Consider the following 20102-nt stretch of genomic DNA (forward strand, 5'->3'; position numbering starts at 1 on the left):
CACTAACTACCCACTGCCATAGACTCCGCAGTCCTCCCCCTGCACTAACTACAGAGGTACATGGATGAATATAAGAGAGGTAATGGATATACAGAATAGGGTGGTATATTGAATGGGTATGTTGATGTACAGGATGATATATAAGAGAGGTACATGGATGAAGAGGATGGTATATAAGAAAGCTAAATGGATAAATAGGATGGTATATAAGAGAGGTATATGGGTGTACAGGATGATGTACAGTGCTCAGCATAAATGAGTGCACCCCTTTTGAAAAGTAAGATTTTTAATCAATATCTCAGTGAACACAATTTCCAAAATGTTGACAAAACTGAGCTTTATAGAACATTTGTTTAGCTCATTACATGAAAGTAGGGTTAATAATATAACGTAGATTACAAAATCTTCAGTTTTACTCAAATTAGTTGATGCAAAAATGAATACACCCCACAACAAAAACTACTCCATCTAGTATTTGTTATGACCTCCATGATTCGTAAGGACAGCACCAAGTCTTCTAGGCATGGAATGAACACGTTGGCAATATATTGCAACATCCATGTTTTTCCATTCTTCAAGAATGACCTCTTTTAGAGCCTGGATGCTGGATGGAGAGTGATGTTCAACTTGTCTCTTCAGAATTCCCCATAGGTGTGCAATTGGGTTCAGATCAGGAGGCAAACTTGGCCACTGAATCACTTTCACCTTGTTCTTCTTCAGAAATGCAACAGTGGCCTTAGATGTGTGTTTTGGATCATTGTCATGATGGAAAAATGCACGACGCCCAGTGATGCAAGTGATGGTAGCATCTTCTCTTTCAATATAGAGCAGTACATCTCTGAATTCATGATACCATCAATGAAATGTAGATCCCTGACACCAGCAGCACTTATGCAGCCCCACAGAAGGACACTGCCACCACCATGTTTCACTGTAGGCACCATGTATTTTCCTTTGTACTCCTCACCTTTGCAAGGCCATACAGTTTTGAAGCCATCAGTACCAAAAACATTTATCTTAGTCTCATCACTTCAGAGTACAGAGTCCCAGTAGTCATCTTCTTTTTCAGCATGGGCCCTGTCAAAGTGTAGATGGGATTTTTTGTGCATGGGCTTTAGGAGAGGCTTCCTTCATGGACAACACCCATGCATGGCATTCCTCTGCAGTGTACTTCATATTGTGTCATGGGAAACAATCACCCCAGTTTGGCTTTCTACTTCTTTAGCTAACTGCAGTGAATTTTCATGGCGATTTTCTTCAACCCTTCTCATCAGAAGACACTCCTGTCGAGGTGTTCATTTCCGTGGACGGTCTGGAAGTCTCTGTGAGATGGTTGCAATTTCAGCTTTGTTAAATTCTTGGTATCACTTTTCTACAGTATTCTGACTGATAAATAAAGTTTTGCTGATCTTCTTGTAGCCTTCACCTTTCCTGTGTAAAGAAATTATTTTCTTTCTCTGGCCTTGTAACATTTCTCTTCCATGTGGCATCATTGCTGACAGCATGAAATGGGAAGGGGTATTCTTTGTTAAGTAACGCCCTTTTATAATCAACTGTCTGTTGGACACCTGTTGAGACTCACCTGTAGCTAAATTCTTGTTAATTATTAATTTGTTGTCTAAAATCTAGCTTTACTCCTAAGACTTTCGTTGGGGTGTATTCATTTTTGCAACATGGTCTTGAATGAATTTGTTAGGGAAAATACTTTTTTGTGTGTGCGAATTAACAAATCTTGTTTGCAATCAACGGCCTGCATTTGTGGGAGTATTTTGTAGTATAGTGTTCCATAGAAAATTTTGAGGTTTAAGGTTTCACTTTAAACCGTTAGTTTGGGGAAGGATAGCCCATGCAAACTATTTCCTTTACCAAATTAGGCAGCTTCTGTCGATGCTGTATAAACTGTATGTAACCTCACACAGTATACAGCAATGTTTTTCAACAGCAGTATGGAGACTTACCGTCTGTTTCCAGAACAACATTGAGTCAGACTGAGCACTTCTGAGCCATTCACAGACAGCCTGGTATTTGTTTATCAATGGACACAAAGCTTCCTCTGACTGACTAAGGTGGATATTGTGACATTATCCACTCGCCTCTTCACCTTGGCTAATCAGAGGAAGCCTCAGATTCATTGATAAATGAACATGGCTTCCTGTGAATGGCAGAGAAGTACTCAGCCTAACTGGATTATGTTTCAGCAGCAGAATGTGAAGTCTCTGTACCGCTACCATAAAACAGCACCATATACTGTATGTAACTGAGGCAACATACAGTTTATGCAGCCCTATAATTAGTAAAGGAAATAGTTTGTTTGGGCCAGCTTGGTCCAAACAAACTACTTAAAGCGGAGCTCCATCCAAAACAGGAAGTTCCACTTTAAGGCTTCGTCTCCTGCTACCCGTTAAGGATTGGCACCTTTGGAGAGTGGGTACCTGATATTGACAGGTACCCGTTTCCCACTTCCACTGCGATCACCTAGGCGACCGGAAGCGGAAGTTGTCCTCCCCTTCCTCCCCGTAGTCTTCTTGGACACGAGACAGAAAGAAAAACAGAAAGCACAGTGCTACTCCCGCATGTGTAATGGGCACCCATCTGTGAAGCCACAAACTGTCACAGCCTGGTACCCACACTTATGCTGGTGCCGGGGACACAGGATGGATGGTGAACTCGGCTGTAGTGAGGACACCACTGGATCGTAGGACAGGTGGGTGTCGGTTTTTTAAATGGCAGCAGCTACAGTTTTTGTAGCTGCTGACTTCTATTCTTTTATATTGTGACTGGAACTATGCTTTAAGTGAAAGTAAACCTGGAGTTTGACTTTACTCTATAGTCACATTCATAAACTCAGAGGACAAGTAGAGAAAATTCAAAGTCAGAATTCTGAGTTTTAAAGTCAGAATTTCGGAGATCAAAAGTCAGTATTCTGAGCTTAAAATTCTGAATTCTATTTTTCAAAGTCAGAATTCGGAGATTTGAAGAAAGAATTCTGAGATTAAAATTCGGAATTCTAAATTTCAAAGTTAGAATTTGGAGATTAAAAGCCAGAATTCTGAGCTTGAAATTCTGAATTCTAAGTTTCAAAGTTAGAATTTGGAGATTAAAAGTCAGAATTCTGAGATTAAAATTCTAAATTCTAAGTTTCAAAGTCAGAATTCGGAGATTAAAAGTCAGAATTCTGAATTTGAGCTTGTGATGGGCCCAGTGTTTAGTTCATCCGTATGCAGAAAGACATCATTGCAGTTTTGTGCATATTCTATGAGAAAGGCCTACTTCTGCAGGAATTTAGAGCTCAGCGATTAATAGGATCTGTATGCTGTTTAAGCTATGTTTCTTGGGGTAACCCAGGATATAATAGTATTTACTTTATGTTTTCCTCATTTTTATGTGTTTTAGCATTGTGTACGTTAAACTTTTTGTCTACTGTGCTAATATAGTGTATGAATGGACCAGGCATTAGCCATGCAGATTCCAAGATGGGATATATTCAACTGAAAGAATTACAAAGAGAAAAATAAACAACTGCAGCAACCTCTAAAATGCTTCCTTTCTCCTACCTATACCCTTTTCCTTCCTAAACCCCTCTTTCCACTTTCACTGCTTGATTTCATGACAGCAGTTAGATACTATCTTCATTTGAATCCATTTATGACATAACAAAAAGGTTTGGGGTTCTTTCATTTCCAGCATGTACTTCGTTTTTGCTCTAATGTTCATCTAAGCATGTTTACCCCTTAGTAATGGGAATAAATATGGTATCTCAGAGAATAAGGGCAATGGATAATGTAGAGACGGGGCTTATTTATAAAGCAGCGAGTGTGACATTCACCAAACTTCACTGCAGGTCAATCTCCCTGGTGCATGTATTTAAATTACTGTGAATGATTTCCCTGCAGTGAATGTTTGGTAAAAGTCACAGTCACTACTATATCAATATGCCTCTAAAGATTCTGTATTTATGTAATTGTGATAATTTAATATACAATATTGCATAGAATTATAAGCATGAATTCCTGTCTGAAGCACTCAAACAGTATTTTTCTTATTGACCATTGGTGTCTGTGTATCAAGGCAATATTATGTTATAAGTGGTTAAGTCTGCATATTCAATCTCTTACAGGTCCTACACAGAAGTGTTTTATGTGTATATATATATATATATATATATATATATATATATATATTGGTTAGTTGTAGTTGTTTCTGTGTAACTTCACCTGTATCACAGGAACACCATCCTTTCTTTACACGGCTAGAAGTATCCTTGTTATGTTGCCACATAAAATGACTAGACCTACTGTGACTTTGTTGCAGCGAACAGGTCATTCCTGTAGTTTGGTTAAAATGTTGAACATATTTAAAAAGAAAAAATAAATTTATAAAGACATTGGAACATATTTAATAATGTTATACAATTACCCTATTTCAGCCCAAACCATTCAAAGCGTAGCTTTTATCAGTGTAGAATAATGAACCTAAAGATAGAATGTTTTTGTGCATGGTTACTGCATACCTCTTTCTTTAATTGGTGTTATCGAAGCATTGCATTGCATATGAATGACCGCATGTACTAAAATAATGCTCTTTATAAAATACTATCAAAGCCCTTTCTACTGCCAGAAACCCCTGATCCACTTTACTCTAAGTTCCACATTTCTAATACTGCAAATGCAACTCTGCCCAGACCATGGTCATTAATGTATATGCCTATTCTTAAAGTGTTACTAAACCCACAACAGTACAATCAGCCTGTATATGCAGTAAAGCATGCTTGTTATACTCACTGTGGAACCTAAGGGGTTAATCCTCCGCATTGTGTAAAAAAGGCCTTTTTATCGTGACTGCTCTGTTCCTTCCCTTGTTCAAGCGTCCACTTCTTATCTCCTAATAAGACAGACTGAACTGTAGGCATTTGCACATGCTCAGTTTGGTGTGTATTGCTAGAGAGTTTTTTTTTGGGGGGGGGAGTAAATGTGATCAGCACAGGGCCAGTCAGCACTGGTCAGACAGAGGTCAGCGGTTTTGCATCCCCCTATAAGCTTTAGCTAGTGCTTGGCTGAACACAAGACTGCTATATACTGCTGATGAGAAAAAGTATTTAGCAGTTTATGTTTATTAAAATAATTGTATTTCCATGTTGTGTGTACTGTGGGAGACCAGATATAGTTGATGCACAGTCCTAGGTTTAGTAACACTTTAACAAGCAGTAAAAGTATTTTAAAACAAACCATCATAGATCTTTCTAGCTGCAGGTATTGTGCGGAAATTCATAAGAAATCAATTAATGTCTTTATTCTGGGCACAGGTTCACTTTAAAAATCAGTAAAGCCAACACAGTTCTTACTTGAAAACAAAACAGAATAATAGTAACAATGACGTAATAAAATATACCCCAAACCCACTGACAAAAAGAGAGCTCCCTGTGTTCAATGCAGTGTAGAAAAATATGGACAGGCTACAGATCACCTCACAGCAGTGCTCCACACTTGCCGCCTACATTTTAGTGTGAACAGAGAACATAAAAAAACTCTTGTTTTCTATGCACCCTTGCGGAGATTGGTGTTTTTCTAGTGCAGAAAACCACCTGTCCATGCACAGGTTTGAGAGTGCCCCTAAAGTGCACATCTAAGAGCAAAAGTGTAGTATAGTGCAGCTCACCAATCTTTAGATGTGGTGTCTTTATTAGTTTTCTTTTTTCAAGTTAAGTACATTTTCTGCAAGTACAGAAAAATGCCCGTTGAAAACTGAAATCTCAAACAATGTTCTAAGCTCTCAAAGCTATCTTCTGTGAGGTACACAGCTTTTCCTCCTTATATAATGAGGATGAAGGGCGAAGGGTTTGTAGCCCAAATCAACAGAGCAGCCTGTGGTGACAACACTGCTTACTCCATAGATACAGTACAATGAGAGAGTTGTCACCCTGAGACATGTGCAGTTCGTTTCATTCCGAATCAAGGTTCGGACGAATTTTCCGTTATTCCAAGATGTCAATGTATCCAAATTTCCAATTACAATAGTAATGAATTTAAATGAATCTTAAATACCAAAACTAAATTTGCCTGAAATTCAGATTGATTCGAATTCGAAAACACATTAAAAAACAAAGTCAATTTCAAAAACAAATTAGAAAAACAATTTGAATTTGAAAACAACAATAGAATAAAATAGAACAGAAAATAAAGGTGTAGAGAAGAATAGAATAGAAAAAGAATCGAATAGAATAGAATGGAAAACAATAGAGGGAAAAAAGAACAGAATACAAAATAAAAGAACAGAACAGAATAAAGTAGAAAATAAAGGAATAGAAAATAATAGAATCCATTAGAATAGAATGGAAAAGATTAGAACAGAAAATCAAGGAATAGAATAGAAAAGATTAGAACAGAAAATCAAAGAATAGAATAGAAAATAATAGAGTAAAACAAAATAGAACAGCACATAAAGGAATAGAATAGAGTCAATTAGAAGAGAATAGAACAGAAAAGATTAGAATAGAAAATCAAAGAATAGAATAGAGAAGAATAGAAAAGAGTAGAACAGAAAATCAAAGAATAGAATAGAAAATAATAGAGTAAAACAAAATAGAACAGCACATGAAGGAATAGAATAGAGTCAATTAGAAGAGAATAGAGCAGAAAAGATTAGAATAGAAAATCAAAGAATAGAATAGAGAAGAATAGAAAAGAGTAGAACAGAAAATCAAAGAATAGAATAGAAAATAATAGAGTAAAACAAAATAGAACAGCACATAAAGGAATAGAATAGAGTCAATTAGAAGAGAATAGAACAGAAAAGATTAGAATAGAAAATCAAAGAATAGAATAGAGAAGAATAGAAAAGAGTAGAATAGAAAATCAAAGAATAAAATAGAAAAAACATAATAGTATATAAAAACAATACAATAGAATAAAATAGAAAGACTGTAACTGTCTTCGGAAATTACAATTTTGAATAGAATGAATTTGAATTCAAACAGAATACATTAGAATAGAATATAAAATAATAGAAAAGAATAGAATAGAAAAACATACGCTTTTATCGGAGTTTAGGAGTTGCCACGTTTAGGTGAGGTTAAACTTCCATCTCCTGAAAGCGGAAGAATCGCATTTAGGATAGGAACGTTTTGACCGCCGCCTGTGGGAAAACGCAAAATGCTGCAAAACTGTAACAAAGATGCAGTACTGCGGTTGCCGCATTTTGCATTTTCTCGCGTCAGGATAGGTTTCTGTACATGAAGCCTTAAGCATCTCTGAAGCAGCCCAGAAACATCTCAGAAGGCTATCAAAACAACCAAAGAGCAGCATGAAGCGACTTCTAAACTACTCAGAAGTACCACAGAAGGAATTTGAAATTAGTTGTAATCAGGTTAAAACTATACAAACAGCTATCCAGCATAAAAGCATTCTCAATTCGACTTGCTTCTGGGTCTGTAGCCCGTGAAGGCAAGCATTTAATCAGGCTCAAAAACACAACAAATTTTGTAGCACTGAACTAAAAATTAATAGATTTTCTAATTAATTTTCATAAGCTTCATTGTAAAGACTGTTAAAAAACATTGAGAAGTGTAATTTTTTTCATTTTTTTTATTTCCTAATAACATTGTATGTTTCATTCGGCCTCCTTTTGCCTTGATAAGCAGACTCTACCAGTTTTGCAGCTGGTATGAAAATAACCAATGGACTAATAAAAGTTAGAGTAATGGGAATTCAAATCAATACGTCCGAGGATGACATTTTTGATATGTTTTTGTTTCCACCTGGAAATGGCACTTGACCCCATATCACCTGGATCCATGGGATGAGGGAACTTTTGCAAGTCATGAAGTTCCCGGATGGTTTCAGCATGCAGTTTAGCCTACCATCCATGTGCTTAAGCATGTCCCTTACATGCCACATGTCTGCGGCATGCATGTGAGGGGTTTGATGAAATTTTCTTTGCCCACTTCGCTCATGACCCATGTGAGAGAACTTAGTAAGAAAAGCTCATTTTGAAAGCATGCAGTGAGCATGGTCATGTTTAAAGTATATCTCCATCTTTCTAACTATTGATCCAGTAAATCAGAGCAGTGAAATGATAAACTCTATAAATAGTAATCATTACCTATGCAAAACAAACTCTGAAATCTCTTAGCTTGGGACAGTGGACTCCTGGAATAAAATATGCAATGATTATTATTTACATCAGTTGTTTTGCTGCTCTGTCTTAGCTACACAATAAAAAAAAGATGGAGTTACTCTTTAAAGGCTCAGTCCTAAAATACAATTAATTATTTAGGTCATGCAGAACCTCTGTGGCAGAAAAATGTGTTCCACAGTGTCCATTTTCTAAGACAACTTGTCCCTACTAGGACCAAAGTGTTCTAATGATAATGCTTATCATAGGGCTAAATCTTTCAGCAACTTCACAAGATATGCACAGTATTGTATTGCAGACAAGATGCTGCAGATATCATTGCTAAATATTTAAATTTATTTTGCTGTAATTTAAAAATCAGGGATGAAAGCAGTTTTTGGTGGTTTTCTTTAAAAAGTCTGGCACTTTTGCTGAGAACAGCCAACCAGATTCTATTTAAAGTGTCCACATACATCCATGGAAGATTTATTGTATGCTTACTGTGGCTTGTGGAGGCCAAAAGTAACACCTGAAGCTGCAGAGGTAAAAAAAAAATAAAGAGTGATAGATGTAGTCATAAGATTTCCTAATGGTCATTCACTATACTTTGGGTTTTAAAGCCACCTGAACAGTACGGAAATTTCTTGAAACTTGTGTAGATAAATAATATCAACAGGCTAAAGTCAGAAGACTCTTGGTGGTAATTTGCTTTCATTTAACTTAGCTTCATTTAATTTTGTAGCAAAGATTTTTGGGATTTCTGCATCCTTTAGTTTAATAAAAAATAATGTTTTGATTAATATTCAAATCCTCAACTCTTTCTGGCCAATAAAATAATGAAATTGCAAGACTTAATATATGGAATATTAGTTCACTTGGGTCCTAGAAAGAAACATCTTTGATCAAGCAGTACTGCAGGACTGAGCTTTAAACCCTTCAGGTGTCAGCGTTTGGGCACGTTATCTTTGACATCAAATGAGGTTGGGGGAATCCAGCCTATAATACATTCACTTGAAAATGCTGCATGACAGGCGTTTTAGAATTTAGAAAAAAAATCTCCCCTGCTAGACTAACTTACTCTGCTCTTCCTCTGTTTACTCTCCCCGGCAGGTACCATGACAAACAGGAGGTGACCAGTAACTTCCTGGGTGCCATGTGGCTGATTTCTATAACGTTCCTGTCAATTGGTTATGGAGACATGGTGCCTAACACATATTGTGGAAAGGGAGTCTGTCTACTAACTGGCATTATGGTAAGACAATAAAGCAGTTGAGCTGCATTCACATCATTCATTCCCCATTGTCTTCCTGCTTCTCTCTGTCGTCCCTTCCTCCCTCCATCCTTGTAGTACCTTAGATCCTACCCCATATTTCTTGCCTAATTTCTATCTCAATTCATGTTTTTTTTCTTCTTGTTCCATGTCTGCAGTGAGTATTTCCTTTCCTTCCACAGGGTGCAGGCTGCACAGCTCTGGTTGTTGCCGTTGTTGCAAGAAAGTTGGAACTCACCAAAGCTGAGAAACACGTACACAACTTTATGATGGACACACAACTTTCAAAGCGGGTACTTAGCAGCTGGATGGGCTGGGAATGGGGTGGCTTGTGATGGGTAATGTTAGAAATTTGGATGGTTGAAAAGCATTGTCTGCCACTTGGCTGGTAACATAGTTTCTTTGTGACTTTAGGAAAAACAACCCTTTTAAGGACAAAATACTTAGGGGTCTATTAAGAAACGTTTTCACACAAAGTTGACTGAATCTGAAAAAGTGTGTGGATCTTAGGTGAAGGCTTTGTGAACCTTGGGTGAAAACATAAATAAACCCCTAGTATTTACAGTTCCATATACCTTCTCCTAAATGTATAGAAGAATGAAGAAAAATAGTAGTCGTGTGCAGCCCTGTTCCTACTCCTCAGAATTCTTAACTGTCAGGCCCCTTTAACACAAATGTTCTGATTGGGTTCGACTGTCCGCTTTTCAGGTGGACCCAATTGGAACCTCCATTGTTCTCTATGGAGCGCCAGGTATATAGAAACATTGTCCCTTTACACCCACCTACATCCAATCCAGGCCACCAAAAACAGACGGATGATGATCCATTTCCCCTTTTTTGTCCAGCAGATCGGATGGCAGCTGGTGTTAACGGACAGGCATTCCATTTACATCCAGCTTGCCCATAGAGGAGAGCGGGCTGTGTCCCTGTCTGCTCAGCATTAGTGGAGGGGAAATGGACCTGTCATGAGCCTACTCATCGGGGAGTAGCAGTCAGATCCCCTGCTGAGCAAGCAAATTGCAGTTGGAGTCTGCCCTGTGTGAAAGAGGCCTCACTGGGGGGGAGTGAGCACAGACATTGCATGGTTCTTTCTGATTCCTAGTGAGCTTAAAGAGACCCTGTTCTCAGACCACTCTTTTCAAAATAAATCTTCCATCAGATTATATGTATATTTAACAAATTTTATGTATGTTATTTATCTGGAAAAGCCTCCCTTGGATAGACATCCAAAAGTCCCAATACTGCTGCTGGACACCACTATCTTGGATATTATATCAGCAGCCCCAGCATACTCAGAGCTATTACTCATGTGACACCCTATAGTTTTCCCCTGTGCTCGTCCTGCAGAAGCTACGTAAAAAGTTCTGTAGGGAGGTGAAGGGAGAGGTCGAGGAGCAGGACCAGCACAAAGTAATTAGACACTTCAAGAAGAGAAGAGGACTATGACATGCAAGAAGACTGTGTTAAGGACAGGGGCGGACTGACCATTCTGGTACTCGGGCACTGCCCGAGGGCTCGGGGTCAGTAGGGGGCCCCATGAGATGCCCTTGGTACCTTTTCATAGTTTTTTTGGGTGTGGGTGAGGACACAGGGGCCCCATGATCCCCTATTGCCCGGGGGCCCCATGAGTTGTCAGTCCACCCTGTTAAGGAATTGACTGTTCTGCAGTAGTCAGATTTTCAAAGTTTAAAGGCACATCGCAAGTAAATAAAAAATAATTATGGAAAGGAAAAACACTAAGCATGTTTAAATACTTATACCTGAAATTTTAAATTGGTGAAAGGGTCACTTTAACTTCAATCTGCCATGACAGAATATGGGGGCCAGAGCTGTGGATAAGGGCGTACCACCAGTCCTCCCGTACAGGGCCCAAGCAAGCAGGGGGGGCCCAGGCATCTGGGTAAAGATGAGGGCAGAGAGGGTGATCAGCATGGCGGGGGGGAATTACTGGAACCGATCCTCCAAACGGCTCTCTCTGCAACAGCTGAAAGCTGGCTTCTTCTCCCTTTCCTCTCCCTGATTTTCAGTTGGTGAAAGAGTTTTTTAGCTGCTGCAGAGAGAGTCATACAGGGGATTGGTTCCAGTAATTTCCCCTTCATCACCCTCCTTGTGCACCATATGTTTCCCCTTGCTGCCCAGCCCCCCCCCCCCTAGTGTACCTCCCCTCCCCCTGTAGTGCTGCCAGATTCCCTCCTCTACTTTCCATCGGCAGTTGCGAGCACACAATAGATTCCTTCAGGATGGAGATTATGGGAAGGGCCTGGTAAATATGTCATTTACAAGCCTCTTCATTTTCTGCATGAACACAATTAGTGGTCAGTACTGATCACTCACTGTGTTCATTCATAATTGAAGCATAGTAAACTGTGTTTTTTTGGAGGGTGAGGGGCCCTGTCACTTTGGCTGTATGGGGCCCCGTGGTTTCTAACAGCAGCCCTGATGGGGGCTGCCTTTGTTGACCCCCTTCTGAAAATGCTAGTTTCTTGGCTGCTGCTATCAATGTTCTCTGAGTCACTAACCTTGAACAAGTATGCAGATATAGATATTTAGATTAAAATCTTTATCTGCATTTTCATGCATAGCAAAACAGTGTCAGTCTTTATGTTGCTGTGACAACAGGTTTTCTTTAAGGATGGTCAAACACTGACAGCAAATTATTCCGATTGTCTGGTTAAGGCAGTCTTCTAATTTGTCTGGAATCTTTACTTGCTTCAAAAATAGCAATAATGTTGTTATTAGGTTATATTTTGGAATATAGAACGCTCTACGATTAGAAAGTACAAATTTTGTTTAGGCCAGTGTTTTCCTTTGAAGGAATTAGTTATGGTCAGTTTTATTTATTTATTTATTTATTATGTTTTCAATTGTATAAACTTATGTTTTCTTTTATTTTATCTATATTTTTTAAAAGCTTTACTGTATTTTAAGAAAGCCTAGCACTGCCTGCATACTTATTGGTAGCCTTTATATGACTGACTAATCCAGAAGAGTCCATCTCAGCTAAAATGGGAAGAGTAATACAAGTATGTGTAATCAAATCTCTGTATTTCACATCGGAAACAGATTTTTAACTTCTAGAATGAAGCTATTCTACTTGATAAACATCACCTGCAGCCTTCAAGTGAACTAAAAATATTTGGGTAACGTTTACCCGCAAAGGAGCTTCTGGAATTTTGTGAGCTCTCCAGCTTTCTTTCATGTGACGTATCGGGGTTTATTTACTAAAGCTGGAGAGTCCAAAATCAGACTCCCTTCTGCATAGAAACCAATCAGCTTCTAACCTCAGCTTGTTCAATGAAGCTTTGGCAATGAAACCTGGAAGCAGATTGGTTTCTATGCAGAAGGGAGTCTGATTTTGGACTCTCCAGCTTTAGTAAATAAACCCCATCCTGTCAACAGAGAGACAGAGTTTTAATCTTCTTTTGATAATTTCTGCTCAATTATTTTGAGAAGAGAAGGTTACAGCTACAGGATACACAAAAAAGATACAGGATACAGCAAAGATCCATCAGCATAGCAGACTTCTCCAATAATTATTTAGATTTAAATAAGCAACTATCTTCCAGTTTCTTTAACCTCTCTCACAGGTCAATTTAGATTCTGTACGACCAGAAGGGAAACTACTTTCTAGGTTCTAGCCCAGGGGTGGGAAAACTTTTTGACTTGAGGGCCGCAATGGGTTCATATATTGGACCCGGGGGCCGGACCAAGAGTAGATGAATGATGTGTATGTGTCATCCATAGTAAGTATAGTAATATTCCCCCATAGTAAGCATAGTAATTAATCCCCCATATAGTAATTCATCCCCCATATAGTAATTCATCCCCCATAGTAATTCATCCCCCCTATAGTAATTCATCCCCCCTATAGTAATTCATCCCCCATATAGTAATTCATCCCCCATAGTAATTCATCCCCCATAGTAATTCATCCCCCATAGTAATTCATCCCCCATATAGTAATTCATCCCCCATAGTAATTCATCCCCCATAGTAATTCATCCCCCATATAGTAATTCATCCCCCATAGTAATTCATCCCCCATATAGTAATTCATCCCCCCTATAGTAATTCATTCCCCATATTAATTCATCCCCCATATTAAATCCCCAAGTCCCCCCTGTGTCAATTCACTTACCTTTGCTCCACGCGTTCCTCTCGCCGTGTTCCTGCGCCGTTCCGGTGTAGCATGAAAATCTGTCTCCTATGAGGATCTGTCCCCCTCGAAGTATCTGCGCATGTGCCAGTTTCGGCATTAGCAGCCGATCGGCGATCTCCGGCACATGCGCAGATACGTCGAGGGGGACAGATCCTCATAGGATACAGATTTTCATGCTACACCAGTCTTCAGGGCGGACTGTGAGAGGAGCCTAGCGGGAGCCTAGCTCCGCGGGCCGGATTAAAAGGTCCGCCGGGCCGTATACGGCCCGCGGGCCGTAGTTTGCCCATTGCTGTTCTAGCCTCTGTCGCAGGCCAGCCTAGATTCTGTAGGTCCAGGTTCAGGCCCCCATTAAAACAAAGTTCTTTTTTTGGCTTCCTTCCCCAGACAAAAATAAATGAAAGTCAGCAGCTACAAAACCTGTAGCTGCTGACTTTTAAAATACAGCCACTTTAACATATTTAAAATACAGCCACTTACCTGTCCCTCGGTCCAGCGGTGTCTTCACCACCGCTGGTTTTACCGGCCGTCTTCTCTCCCTAGCGCTGACATCTTCAATGCGGGCACCTGGCTGTGACAGCTTTCGGATTCACAGCCGAGTGCCCACTGCACATGTGCGAGAAGCGCTGCGCTTTGTGAATGGTCCCGTATTCTTCTGGGACCTGTCAGACTTTGGGGAGGGCAACTTCCGCTTCCTAGGCGATCGCAGTGGAAGTGAGAGCGGGTACCTGTCAAATTCGGGTACCCGCTCCCCAAAGGTGCCAATCCTCAATGGGGACAATGGCTTAAAGTGGAATTTCCTCTTTTGGGTGGAGCTCCGCTTTAATTATGACCTGTTTACACCCTACAGAGGTGTGTAATTGGTCATTATGAGAGGAATAGAAGTACTGCATATTGTACTTGATTTACTGTTGCTGTTTTACCATTTGGGCAAACCATTTGTTTATCTAAAATGGTTCTAAAAGCAAGACATTTTTTACCTTAATGCATTCCCTGCATTAAGGTAAAACATGTCCTAGTATTTATATCGCCCCCTCACCTGCATAAATACTTACCTGAGCCCTATCTCGATCCAGTCCTGTGCCTGAGTGCAGCAGCGCTGCTCCCTCTCTTTACAGGATTCAGTGAGAGAAGCCATCGGCCAAGAGCTGTGTTGGTCTATAGATGTGCACAGCTTGGCTGGGGAGCAAGCCTGCAGGTGTGCCCCCATAGGAAGCAACTTCCTGTGGTGGTTCATCAAGAGGAGGAGGAGCCAAGAGCGCTGGCATGGGACCCCAGAAGAGGACGTTTGGGGCCAGGTAAGTATAACATGTTTGTTATTTTAGAAAATAAAAATTAGGCTTTACAATCACTTTAACATTGTACTGTATTTATGATGGCTTTGGCAGGGTACTTTACTGGAAGGGACATTACTGTATACTGTATTGCAACAATATATTGTGCAATATTGTGCTACCGAAGTCCATTTCTGAATAGAACTACTACAGCTTCCACTGTACATTCCATATACCATATACAAGGAAAGCCATACTAGCCCTGATCTCCATCCAATAAGTAGGTCTGTTCAATGTACTGTATACAAGTCTCTATTATGAGCAGGTTGGGAACTGGAAATGGGCACTGCACAAACCAATCAGCCATAAAGTACCTGTACAGCATCTGAATTGCAGTATACAATTCATGTTGTGCTCAAAGAATTCATGAGTTTTTGTTGAGTATGCAATAAAATAATGAATTGTCTGGTACACCAAAGCTGTTTTATGTTTTGGAAACCTCTGGAAAGTTATAGTGTAATTCAGAATATTTGGTCTAGTAACTACCTATATGTTTGTACAGGAGTAAACAATAAAATATACACTTCAAGGGGTCCATTTATACACTCACTAGCATCTTTATTAGGTACACCTGTTCAATTGCTTGATAACACAAATTGATAAACAGACAATCACATGGCAGCAACTCAATACATTTAGGCATCTAGATGTGGTTAAGACTACATGCTGAATTTCAAACTGAGCATCAGAATGGGGAAGAAAGGGGATTCAAGTGACTTTGAACATGGCATGGTTGTTGGTGCCAGACAGGCTGGTCTGAGTATTTTAAAAACTGCTGATCTACTGGGATTTTCATGCACAACCATCTCTAGGGTTCATAGAGAATGGTCCCAGAAAAAGAAAAAATATCCTTCTTGAGGTCAGAGGAGAATGGGCAGATTGGTTTGAGATGATAGAAAGGCAACAGAAACTCAAATAACCATTTGTTACAACCAGTGTATGCAGAATACCATCTCTGAACGCACAACACTTTCGAACCTTGAAGCAGATAGGCTACAGCATCAAAAGATCACTCCAGGTGCCACTCCTGTCAGCTAAGAACAGGAAACAGAGGCTACAATTGGCACAGGCTCACCAAAATTGGACAATAGAAGATTGGAAAAATGTTGCCTGGTCTGATGAGTCTCGATTGCAGCTGCGACATTCAGATGGTAGAGTCTGAATTTGGTGTAAACAACCTGAAAGCATGGATCCATCCTGCCTTGTATCAACGGTTCAGGCTGGTGGTGGTGTGGGGAATATTTACTTGGCACATTTTGGGCCCCTTAGTACCAATTAAGCATCATTTAAATGCCATGGCCTACCTGAGTATTGTTGCTGACCATGTCCATCCCTTTATAACTACAGCATCTTCTGATGGCTCCTTCCAGCAGGATAATGCACCACATCACAAAGCTCAAATCACCTCAATCTGGTTTCTTGAACTGGACAATGAGTTCACTGTACTCCAATGGCCCCCACAGTCACCAGATCTCAATCCAATAGAGCACCTCTGGGATGTGGTGGAACGGGAGATTAGCATCATGGATGTGCAGTCGACAAATCTGCAGCAACTGCTTGATGCTATTGTGCCAATATGGATCAAAATATCTGATGAATGTTTCCAACACCTTGTTGAATCTATGCCATAAAAAATTAAGGTATTTCTGAAGGCAAAAGGGGGTCCAAACCAGTACTAGCAAGGTGTACCTAATAAAGTGGCCGGTGAGTGTACATTATTTCATTCAGTAGAATGGCTATTTTGCTAATGCTGTACAGTATGTGCTTCTACTGGGGAAAATTTCTTCACTTCCTTTACCAGTCATAGTGGTCACCGGTAGAGATGAGCAAATCGAACATGGCGAAGTGGAATTCGTTTCGAAGATCAGGAAAAATTTGATTCGCGCCGAATCTGAAAATTAGCAAACTTCGGATGCACGAATCGAATTTTCCCAAAAATGGCGGCGACATGTGTGGCGACGGAGCGGGGATCTCTGGGAAGGCGCGCAGACAAGGCGCGCTGACCCATAATGCATTCATTCATGACATGTGATCGCATTAGCCAATCAGCAGCCAGCCAGCCAGCACTGTGTAATGGTGGAGCTATAAATTGCGGCCATCTTAGAATTCTCCATTAGCCTCCGGTCATTCAAGAGACAGACCTGTCTGTATTAGGGACAGAGTTAGGGCCACAGAGACTTTAGGGCCACAGAATTGTTACTCAGGGACACAGAATCGTTACTCAGGGACAGACACAGAATTGTTACTCAGGGACACAGAATTGTTACTCAGGGACACAGAATCGTTACTCAGGGACACAGAATTGTTACTCAGGGACACAGAATTGTTACTCAGGGACACAGAATTGTTACTCAGGGACACAGAATTGTTACTGAGGGAAACAGAATCGTTACTCAGGGACACAGAATCGTTACTCAGGGACACAGAATCGTTACTCAGGGACACAGAATTGTTACTCAGGGACACAGAATCATTACTCAGGGACACAGAATCGTTACTGAGGGACACAGAATCGTTACTCCGGGACACAGAATCGTTACTCAGGGACACAGGATCGTTACTCAGGGACACAGGATCGTTACTCAGGGACACAGAATCGTTACTCAGGGACACAGGATCGTTACTCAGGGACACAGAATCGTTACTCAGGGACACAGGATCGTTACTCAGGGACACAGGATCGTTACTCAGGGACACAGAATCGTTACTCAGGGACACAGAATCGTTACTGAGGGACACAGAGTCGTTACTGAGGGACAAAGGATCGTTACTCAGGGACACAGGATCGTTACTCAGGGACACAGAATCGTTACTCAGGGACACAGAATCGTTACTGAGGGACACAGAATCGTTACTCAGGGACACAGAATCGTTACTCAGGGACACAGAATCGTTACTCAGGGACACAGAATCATTACTGAGGGACACAGAATCGTTACTGAGGGACACAGAATCGTTACTCAGGGACACAGAATTGTTACTCAGGGACACAGAATCGTTACTCAGGGACACAGAATCGTTACTCAGGGACACAGAATCGTTACTCAGGGACACAGAATCGTTACTGAGGGACACAGAATCGTTACTCAGGGACACAGAATCGTTACTCGGGGACACAGAATCGTTACTCGGGGACACAGAATTGTTACTCAGGGACACAGAATCGTTACTTTCTGCTTCACAACCACTATTGAATTAAAGAGTATGTCAGACAACACGCAGAGGAGTGGCAGAGGAGGCAATGTTTCAGGAGCAAGCAGACGTGGCAGCAGAGGAAGGGGTCGAGGCAGCACTAGTCGCAGCCAGAGGCCAGTGCTCCCGGTGTCATCCAGCGGTCGTGTCTCCACCGACAACCCTGCCGTCATCGATTGGTTGACTCGGTCGTCTTCCTCTTCCCAGGTCACCTCTGACACCTACAGCCAACGGTCGGTGGGTACGTCAGACACAACCGTTAGTTGGCATGGCCCGGGAGCAAGCCCACTGAAATCACGTGTCCTCTACCTGCCCCTGTCCTTTGGTGTTCCCTCACCAAGCGAAGTATCGCATGCTGTGGGCTCAGCCCCACTGTACAGTGAGGAAGAGCTAACAGAGGGCGGTCAGGAACGGGGGGAGACATCCGCCTCTTCAGCAGCCAGGCGAAGAAGTACTGGCGAGGAGAGTGGCTCGGTAGCCGGTCTAGAGACAGGTCTGTCTCCTGACCCACACGCAGCCGAGGGGGCTAGTAGTGACGCGGAGACCCTAATTGATGATGATGAGGCTGATCGCACTTGGCAGCCTCGTCGTCATCAGGCTATTGCTTCCGCATCATCAGGAGAAGAGGGTGCCAGCTTGGCAGCGAGCAAAACAGTCGGTGGGTTGCCCAGGAGGCAGCAGGGTCGCAGCAGTGTCAGTGGAGGCAAACGGCCACGGAGTAGAGCACCAGCTCCACTGCAGCCTACCACCACGGCCAGTAGTGGTGCCGGTGTGCACGGAGGAAGTAGCAGTCAGCCAGTGAGGAGTAGCGGGGGCAAAGTTTCCTACTCGGCGGTGTGGCAATTTTTCGTCAAGCCGCCCGAGGAAGTAAACGTAGCCGTATGTCGACTATGTGGCCAGAAAGTCAAGCGTGGCCAGGGGGCCCATGTTGGGACTACAGCGTTGCATCAGCATATGCAGCGTCGCCATTTGGTGGCCTGGGAAAACCGTGATAAAGATACGGCGGTTCTGCCTGCCCCAGCCCCCGCTCCATCACCCGCTCCGTTACTTGCTCCGTCACCCGACGTCAATCGCCCTCTATCAGCCAGTCAAGGCTCCAACACCTCTGCTGAGGGGAGTTGTCGCTCGTTGGCATCTTCCGCTCGTTCAGATGCTCCTTCTCCTGCTACTCTTCTTCACGGATTCCGTCAGCAGTCTTTCTTGGAATCCGTTTCCAAGAGACAACAGTTTGCGAGCACGCACCCGACGGTGCAGAAGCTGAACGTCCTCCTGTCCAAGTTGCTGGTGCTGCAGTCCCTCCCTTTCCAAGTGGTGGACTCAGCACCTTTCCGAGAAATGATGGCTTGTGCTGAGCCGCGGTGGAGAGTGCCAAGCCGGCATTTCTTCGCCAAAAAGGCAGTGCCAGCCCTGAATTCATATGTAGAAGAGATGGTGGGCCAGTCTTTGAGCATGTCGGTCTCTGCCAAAGTGCACGGCAGCGCCGACGTGTGGAGCTGTAACTACGGTCAGGGACAGTACATGTCATTTACGGCCCACTGGGTGAACGTGGTGCCGGCACAGCCGCACCAGCAACTTGGACAGGTCACGCCGCTTTTGCCTCCACGTTTGCACGTCCTTGGTCCAGCAAAGATGTCCGCCTCTACCACCTCTTCTTCCGCCGTGTCCTCAGCCGCCACCCCCGTGCCAAGTCCCATTACCCGACCGGCATATGACATGTGCAGGGCGCAACGGTGTCACGCTGTGCTGCACCTGGTATGCCTTGGCGAACGTAGTCACACAGGGGAGGAACTTCTGAGTGTAATGAACAGAGAAATCGACAGATGGCTGTCTCCGCGCAAACTGAAAATCGGAACCATGTTGACCGACAACGGAAAGAACATGGTGTCTGCTCTGCGTCAAGGAAGGTTGTGCCATGCGCCATGCATGGCTCACGTGTTCAATCTGGTTGTCAAGCGGTTCCTAAAATCCACCATCCCACTGCAAGACATCCTTAAAATGTCACGTAAACTTTGCATGCATTTCAGCCATTCCTACACCA

General features: G+C 42.1%; 1 protein-coding gene across 4 annotated transcripts in view; it reads left to right on the top strand.

Moving 5' to 3' along the window:
* The window catches only part of KCNN1 (potassium calcium-activated channel subfamily N member 1), a 189025-nt gene that overhangs the window by 143426 nt on the left and 25497 nt on the right, over positions 1-20102 (top strand). For all 4 annotated transcript variants that reach the window (XM_089667455.1, XM_089667447.1, XM_089667440.1 and 1 more), the window contains 2 exons: positions 9220-9361; positions 9562-9672. In XM_089667455.1, the coding sequence (XP_089523581.1) occupies positions 9220-9361; positions 9562-9672 (253 nt within the window). The remainder of the gene's footprint in view (positions 1-9219; positions 9362-9561; positions 9673-20102) is intronic.

Source organism: Staurois parvus, unplaced genomic scaffold, assembly GCF_062004578.1.
Source record: "Staurois parvus isolate SC_StPar_1 unplaced genomic scaffold, SC_StPar_1.0 ptg000053l, whole genome shotgun sequence".
In the NCBI taxonomy this organism is placed as follows: Eukaryota; Metazoa; Chordata; class Amphibia; order Anura; family Ranidae; genus Staurois; species Staurois parvus.